Raw genomic sequence first — 8,531 nt, 5'->3', positions numbered from 1 at the left:
CTCTTTTTTTATTTCTTATATACATAAACGGCTGATGACACTCATTTGACGTTCTCAAGTAATAATATCGATAATATAGATTTCAATGTTGAAGTAGTTTTTTGCATTCATGATGTACCCTTAATGTTATCGATGCCACGTAATGGTACGTTTGGGCCCAATTACTCTAAATGGAGAGCAACATCGGATAATTGCCACAACTACTTTAACCTTTAGGCATTCGACGTGATATATTGCGCGACTGGCCTAGATTGTTTAAGGGGGAATAACGTACTACCACTCAATAACAGTTATGCAGTTAGTCACGCTTCGCCGTGACAATTCTTTGGGAAGCCACAGTTAAATTTTTTTCTCAAAGAGGTGTAATTTGCACTCGGGTTGCATTAAACGTCAATGTCTATAATTAACACATTACCGAGAAATAGAGTTTAAAAATGTGAGGTGTTTCCCCAGACTATACATCGTGACCCTATATGGCTATATTTAGACCACAAGAATTGTGTACTAAACTTCATAAAAAGAAAAATCGAATGTAGATCTTGCTGTAAAATCAAAGTAATCACTTACTGTTACTTTAACTAGTGGAAATTTCCTCCGAAAAGTTAAAAAAGGGGAAGGAAGTTGAAGCCTTTCCTAGAACTGAGTAAAAATGTAAATTAGGCAAGGGAAAAAGCCCTTCATATCACGTGACGCCACCACTCAAAACAATGCATTTCGTTATCCACGATTGGAGCGTTCATCATCCATTGGGATAATTTCTAAGGATTGGAGGTACGGTAAATGAACTTTGTTGAATTAAGATTTGTACAATTTAATGTTTAGCTTATTCAGAGCCCTTATCGCGGCTCAAGTATGTCGCCATTTCGTTTCATCGGCATGAATCGCTTTACGTTATGCCGAAGATCTTACCACGTCTGAATGTATGTCTGGCTGTCAACCCGGTGGGAATGTGAACCTTAACTTTCCAGTTGGCGTTTGTTAGAGCGAATGCCATCCTCAGTTGCGTGCACATTACCTACTTTAAATTGTGCGCTGCTATAACATGGAACGACCGTCGTTTACTTCGTCGTGGCAGTGCGCCAAGATGGGCTCTCACTTATGTCACAAGGCGGCCAAACGGCTCTAACCCCGTGAGTGCTTATCTCTGTTAGGTCTTCGGAAGAATGTGTTTGAGAAATCCAAAATTATTGCCGATTTCTCTAACGTTGCGTACTGCCGGCGACTGCTTTGAACCTAATCATTAAATACTAAATAATCTCTTAAAAACAAAGGAATTGACCATCTGATTAAAAAAAATCTACCATTGATGGCTTCACATACTTTGTATTCCCTAAAATGAAAAATACTCACAAGCTTAATAACGCTCTTTCCTCATAAAATGGATATTGGAATGATGGTTTAAATAACAGGCATTTATGGATATCAAGGAATGTTTCTCTTCCTAGAAAATGGATGTTTGTTTTTGTATAACAATTGTTCACCGTGGCTTTCAGTTACTTGTAAGTACGAATAATTTTCAGAAAGCTATGTCAAAAGTAATATACTTAGCTAGGGAATAAAATTAAAAAAATTCATTTCGAGTTTTTTTCTCGACTTTATTAAATCAAGGGTGTTTCGCCAGGTCTGAAAGGGCAATAGTCGAAGTAATTTAACCGAATCGACGAGAACTCGACTGCCGATTACCGAGTCATTCTTGTTCCTCGGCGAATTTATAGACCCTTTACAAACTTCAGAAAAATTGTCCTTTTAACACAAAAAAAAACCTGAGAAAAGCATTTGAGTGACTTTTCTTGTCCATACCAAGTTATCAATCATATTCTTAGAAATACAGTTTACTTCCGGTTACCATTTGTGTGGACCGCTTTTGATCATTCTTCAACCTTCACGTGGCAAACCGACAGTTTGATCCTAAATCCATCATGGATGTTAATAACTGAAAGTTACAGCGAAATCCAGTTCCTGTCTTCCATCAAAAATTACTATTTTCATGGAACACAAGAATCACGCTTCCGTAGCTTTACATTCTACTCGCCAGTTTACTTTACAGGCATTTAATTTTTTTGCAGGGTCATGTTCTCAATAAGCCGAATGATGAGGCTGTGCCTATGCATAGTTTTGGCATGGACACCCTCAGCTCAAGAAAATGGCAGGAACGAGTCGATACCAAACATTGTCGTGCAACCTGAATCGACATGTATTTGTGACAATGGTCAAGCTATAAATCCAACGTCACTGGCAAGAACCGATGGCAAACCAAGGTTTGATTAGTCAACGCTTAGTTCAAAGCCCTACTAATAATTCAGTATCTCAACTTAGGGGCACGAGAGCTGCGGAAGTAGCATGGAAAAGACGGGTACTAACTTCCTAAAAAAGGATTTCCGGAATGAGAAATAGTCGTTATTTCAACTTGTTCAATATATATGGGTTATTGACCAAGCGTGAGGTGAAGACGGCTGGATATTGGCCAAGTCCTGTTTTTTTGCGTGTTTATGGACCGAGACGAAGTTGAGGTCCATCAACACGCAAAAAAGGAAGGAGGCCAATATCCATCCATCTTGACCGAACAAGCATATTATTAAAACACCAAAAAATTGATCTTTGATCTTGCGGGACCAAGGGAGAAATCCCGAGCGGGCAAGATAGCTCCATCTTGCCCACTCGGGTAGCCAATCACAGCGCTCGACTTGGTTCATCTTGCACACTCACGGAGTTAGTCATATAATAAAATTTCTGTTTTGTCAAGTTGTGATAAGTATCTAGTCACAAAATACATTTGTTCATTTAGGAGATCAAACTATATCACGAGAGGAGAAATGTTGTAGGTAAAGTTAAATCCGCTTTTTCCCTGGTTAAACTGGCGTTCGATCCTGGTTACACGTAGAGATATCCTCTGTAGCTGTACTTTCCACACGGTTCAGGCTTGAGAGGAAGTGTTGAACTTGTCAACTTTTGTGAATTTAGATCATTGAAGGCTTGTAACGTAAGGTAATTTTCAATGTCTCTTTGGCATTGATGCAGTAACAGCTTTGTGTAATTATCCACCAGTGTTACAGTTGAAAGTCCCACGTCTGGATACTCCTACAGCTACAACCCATGTATGTCGTTCTCTTTGGGGCCGCCAGATAGAAGTGACTGTATTGGTGATGTTTCGGTAAGGGAAAAATGACCTTATTATGCACTCAACAGAATATTGTGTTCTGATTGCTAAATGACGAATGGATGAATAAGTTATACAGTGCAATTCGGAAGTCGCTGTGGAACACAGCGATGGAGTAATTTTGTTGATTATTTAACAATTATTCCATGAAAGTTAATTTTAGACGAGCGGAAGTCTTTGTTCTAGCGGAAGTCTGTCTTCTGAGACGTCTGCATGCAGTCTTGCCTCGCTCTCAGGTTCTTAGTGGAAAGAGAAAATGATGGCGCACGTGGAAGGCTGATGAATATATATTTTCTTTCAAACATCGGACCGAGGTTGGCCTGCATGCGGACGTCTCGGAAGACTTCCGCTCGTCTAAAAATAACTTTCGTGGACATGACAGATCCCAAGGGCTGGACCGGGAGCCTCCTTCTCTGTCCCCTCATTTTCTCTTGCTAAGGTATATTAGCTGATAACCGAGATTGAGTGAACTAATCAGAGTACAAGAAATGCATTATCTGAGCAGGGTGTCAAGTTTTTATTTTTTCCTATTTTTTGGCTTGCTTCCTATGTTCTCCTATTTTTAAAAAAATTCCTATTTTTTATGGTTTATTTGGTGCACCGAATTTCTTTTTCAAATGTTTGACACTACATTGTCGATTTTTTTTATACTTGTACAAAATACCGTGAAATAGCAATTGCTGGTATCCCTTCAACTTTGTCAAGTACCAGTTGTAAGGAAAGCTCAGGTGCAAATGTTGTGAGCTTCAACTATGATGATGCTTCTCTTGTTGCTGAAAGTAAAGTAAAGTAAGTACAGTAACACGGAAAATCATCAGTTAAGCTAAAAAAAAGTAAAAAAACGCTTTACAACTGTTTTACATGATTGCCGTGTGGGAATCCGATGGGTCAGATACTTGCTTGATTGTGCGTTTGAACTGCCCAATAGAGTCAGCATTTTTTAAGTATTGGGGCAAATTGTTTAACAAACAGGCCCCGCTAAAACAGAAACTTCGTTTTAAATAATTAGTATTTGGCTTGGGCAGAGTAAGTCTGCCTTCTAAGTTTCTCAAGTTATATTCAGCATCTCGTTGACTGAAAAGGCGTTGAAGGTATTCCGGGGCAAGATCGTGAATTGTTTTGTACATAATTAGTGCTTTCTGTTTTTTACGTCGAAGAGACAGCTTCTCCCACTTAAGAGTATCGAGAAGGAGATTGGAGCTCGTATCAAAGGGTAATTTAGTAATTACCCTAGCTGCGTGATTTTGTAATTTTTGCAGCTTATCACTTGACTGGCCACTAATCAAAATGCGGTAATATTAAAGCGTTATAAATTTGAAGCGCAGTATTAGCTGAGATAAAGTGCCGTATTCGCTTAAAGGCTCCCATAGCTGAGGAAGCTTTCCTGCATATTTTGTCTACATGATTTGACCAAGAAAGCCGATCATCAATGGTAAGACCAAGGGATTTAGTGCGATCTACTCTCTTGATCATTTCGTCATCAATGCGTATATCAACCTCGTCACATTGAGTGTTTAATCTCTCAAGTGAAGCTATGATCTTCGCAGTTATGAACGCAATTTTTACAATTGCGTAGAGAAGCCTGAAAATTTCAGGACTTCAACGGGGTTTGAACCCGTGACCTCGCGACCTTCGCGAGGTCACGGGTTCAAACCCCGTTGAAGTCCTGAATTTTTCAGGCTTCTCTACGCTATTGTAAAAATTGCGTTCATAACTGCGAAGATCATAGCTTCACTTGACTTCATATCCGCAGTTCATATATGATTTATTTCATATACCATTTGATCATTGTTTAATCTCTGCCTAGATCCAATTATCATTAACTCGGTCTTCGCCACATTTAAACTCAACCTGTTGGCTCTCAGCCAACAGAGGTTACTGAGTTCAGGATTTAATGCTAGTTTAAGCTCTGTTAAAGATTTTGCAGTTAGGGTTATATTGGTATCGTCAGCGAACATTCTCGGGGAAGCCTCCCGGAGGCAGTTAGAAAGATCGTTAATATACATTAAAAATAGCAAGGGACCTAATGTGCTGCCTTGCAGAAGCCCACAAATAATAGTGCGAGGAGTTGACATTCTTCCATTTACATTACATCTTTGGGTCCGATTGCTTAGGTACGATTGAAACCAAGTGATAGTTTCCTGGTCGGCCCCAAAGTATGACATCTTGGATAAAATGATTTCATGGTCGATAGTGTCGAATGCCTTTTTCAGGTCAATGAAAACGACGCCTTTCAGGAAGCCATTGTCGAAGTTAACAGACCAGCTATTTGTCGCCTCAAGCAAAGCTGCAATGGTACTTTGTAAGGAACGGAACCCTGACTGGCAACTTGACAGCAGTTTATTATCATTTAGGAAATGATAAAGTTGGTCATAGACAGGCTTTTCAAGCACTTTTGAAACTACTGGGATAACGGAGAAGGGGCGATAGGTATTTAGGTCTGATTTTGAGCCTTTTTTAAAGATCGGTGTCACTCCAGCCAATTCCCATTCACTTGGATAGATTCCCGTGAGGAATGATTTCGTAAATATTTCTCTTAGTGAGGGTGCAACAATACTAGCCGTCATTTTTAATTGCTTACTAGGGATCAAGTCAAGGCCAGTGGCTTTCTTTTCATCGATTTTTTTTCAACAGGTCTAGAAAAATGTCGATACTCGGAGTTTTTAAAGAAAACAAATTATCAGAGGGCGACAAGAATGATTCAGCGTCAACTTCTCCAACCGGAATGTCACGAGCTAGCATTTTCGCAATGTTAGTGAAGTGCACATTGAAAGCTTCCGCCATATCATTGGCGTTATGTATAGTTCTATTATTAGCTTGGATTTCCAAAATATTGGACGACTTACAACTATTCCGTGAGCTAAGCTCGTTAATAACATCCCAAGTTTTACGTGGATTGCCTTTGCTAGTTTCCAAGTTTTCAGAAAAATATCGTTTTTTAGCAAGTTTTGTTGCATTATTCACCTGGTTCCTAGCCCGTTTAAACTGCTGCCACATGGCATGATCATTCGTAGAGATCGCTTTCTTTTTAAGAACATCTCTTCTGCGCATTCTGAGCAATAATTCTCCAGGGAGACCTCTTGTTACGAATTCTTTTTGATTTTAGAGGCGCGTGTTTGTTTGTCCATGCAGCTGACAAACAGGTGTTTCCATTCTTGCCACATATCATTTGGATGAGAGTGCGAACTAACATTCCTCCATTTTATTTATTTTATTTTACTTGACTTCGTCCCAACAAATGTGGGGCAGGGAGGCCACAACAGCATAACCTATTACTGTGGTCCCAAAAATAAATACTGAATTACAAAAATATTAAGCTTAATAGTTAAAAACAGCAAGTTATATCTTTAACAAGGGGTCAGGCCATATTACATTTTGGACAAACAGATTTCCATGTTTTAGGATTGTCCGGGTTGTAAATGTTCAAGAGGGCATTTGTATAATATTCAATAAGTTTGTTTTAACACGAAGCGAGTGAAAGAGAATTGTCTCTAATGTAGGTAGGTAGAGAATTCCAGATCCTGCTTGTACGTATAAAGAATGAACGCTAGTAAGTTAAAGTTCTACATCTCTTGGTAGTATAGATAGTAGCATTACTGGCATGGCATGATCTTGTTACTCTTGCAGACCTGCGTATGGTTGGTAAAATGCTGCGGTCAATGTCTTTAAGCCCATTTGTAGCTTTATATAAAATTGCTAGGTCCATCATGTCGTGCCAATAGCTTATCGGTAGTAAGTTGCACTGTATAAGTCTATCCTGGTATGACCATTCAGTTTGGAAGGGTAACATTAAGATGTATTTAGTTGCTCTTCTCTGGACACGTTCTATGCTTTTCATCAGTTCGGTTGATTGAGGGGACCAGACTTGGGTTGCATAACTCAGGTGCGGACGTACAAGAGCCAAGTACATAGTTCGGCGAGTGCTAGATTTCCTGATGTACCTTGATGATCGACGAATAAATCCAAGTAGCTTATTTGCCTTATTGGATTGATGGTAAACTTGGTTAGTCCACGTCAGATCGCTAGAGATCCACACACCCAAATCTTTCTCAGCTGTTGTAACGTCTAAGACAGACCCGGTTCACAAGATATTGATGCTCGATAGGATTTCTCTTTCTTGTTGTATGCTGAGACTTACATTTTCGCTGGTTGAATTGGAGGAATGTTGATGTAGACCAATCCATAAGGCTGTCAAGATCAGACTGCAGGGCCTTAGAGTCATCGACAGAGTCAATAAGCTTGTAGATTTTCGTGTCGTCAGCAAAGCATGCCACGTTGGATAAACTTCACCCGTCAGGTAGATTGTTTACAAACAGCAAGAACAGCAGTGGACCCAGTAGTGATCCTTGAGGGACCCCAGATGATACCAACACCTCCGTAGAAGTTTCGACAGAGACCGTAACCCTTTGTTTGCGATTAGTCAGATAGGCCTTAAACCAATCCAATAGGCGTCCAAACACATTGCATTGCTTGAGTTTACATAGCAAAAGTGGGTGGCATACTTTGTCAAAGGCTTTTGACATGTCGAGGTAGCTTACGTCGGTTTGCTTACCAGTAACGAGATGCTCACCAATCTGATCAAACGCAGTGAGTAATTGCGTGACACACGACCTTCCTGGTAGGAACCCATGTTGAGCTGGGCTGATAAAGTGGTAGAGATGGTCCCTTACACGCGCGAGTACGCAACGTTCGAGTACTTTTGAGACCAGTGGCAGCAATGAAATAGGTCGATAATTTTCCACACAATCCTTCCGGCCTTTCTTGTATACAGGAACGACGTTAGCAACCTTCCACTCATCGGGTATAATACCACATTGAAGGGACTTGTTGAAAAGCTTTGTAAGTGAAGGGGCGATATTGTCAGCCGTCTCTCGCAATAGACGAGCAGGGATTCCATCCGATCCTGTTGCTTTGTTAACGTTTAGCATCTTAAGAGATTTGAAAACTTCACCGGTGGTTAACTCTACATCCGTGAGGACTGGGCCAGTTACTTGCATTGAGTCATCTGATGGAATTACAATTGTGGATGGCGAGAAAACAGATGCAAAATAATGGTTAAACATCTGAGCAATTTCTTTTGGTGTAGAAGCTGTAGTTGGTTGCTCGCTACGTCCATCTGCGTTGACTGACCCCAATGACATCACGTCTGGGAAGTTGGAAGATTTGTTGGTAAGTTTGAAAATTGAGCAAAGTCTCTTAGGCTGGCTTCGGATGTCCAAAGACTCGAAGTAATTCGCTCGGCTTTCTCTTATTAGGTGTTTAGTTCTGGCTCTAAGAGTCTTAAATTTGTCTAGGAGAATTTCATTTCGAGGCAAGAGCTTTATTTTCTTTCTGACTGATTCTTTTTTCCTTAGGAGAAAAAGGATGTGCCCTG

At 40.1% G+C, this 8,531-nt stretch overlaps 1 protein-coding gene across 1 annotated transcript in view; it reads left to right on the top strand.

Annotated features, from left to right (window-relative positions):
* Positions 1 to 519: 519 nt before the first annotated feature.
* Positions 520 to 8,531, top strand: part of LOC138052347 (uncharacterized) — a 29,196-nt gene continuing 21,184 nt past the window's right edge. Inside the window, exons 1-3 of the mRNA XM_068898803.1 lie at positions 520 to 771; positions 2,067 to 2,258; positions 3,046 to 3,151. Coding sequence (XP_068754904.1) covers positions 2,071 to 2,258; positions 3,046 to 3,151 — 294 coding nt within the window. The 5' untranslated portion in view covers positions 520 to 771; positions 2,067 to 2,070. The remainder of the gene's footprint in view (positions 772 to 2,066; positions 2,259 to 3,045; positions 3,152 to 8,531) is intronic.

This window comes from Montipora capricornis, chromosome 6 (assembly GCF_036669925.1).
Source record: "Montipora capricornis isolate CH-2021 chromosome 6, ASM3666992v2, whole genome shotgun sequence".
In the NCBI taxonomy this organism is placed as follows: domain Eukaryota; kingdom Metazoa; phylum Cnidaria; class Anthozoa; order Scleractinia; family Acroporidae; genus Montipora; species Montipora capricornis.
The sequence above is the reverse complement of the archived record's forward strand: the minus strand, read 5'-3'. Positions and strand labels throughout refer to the sequence as shown.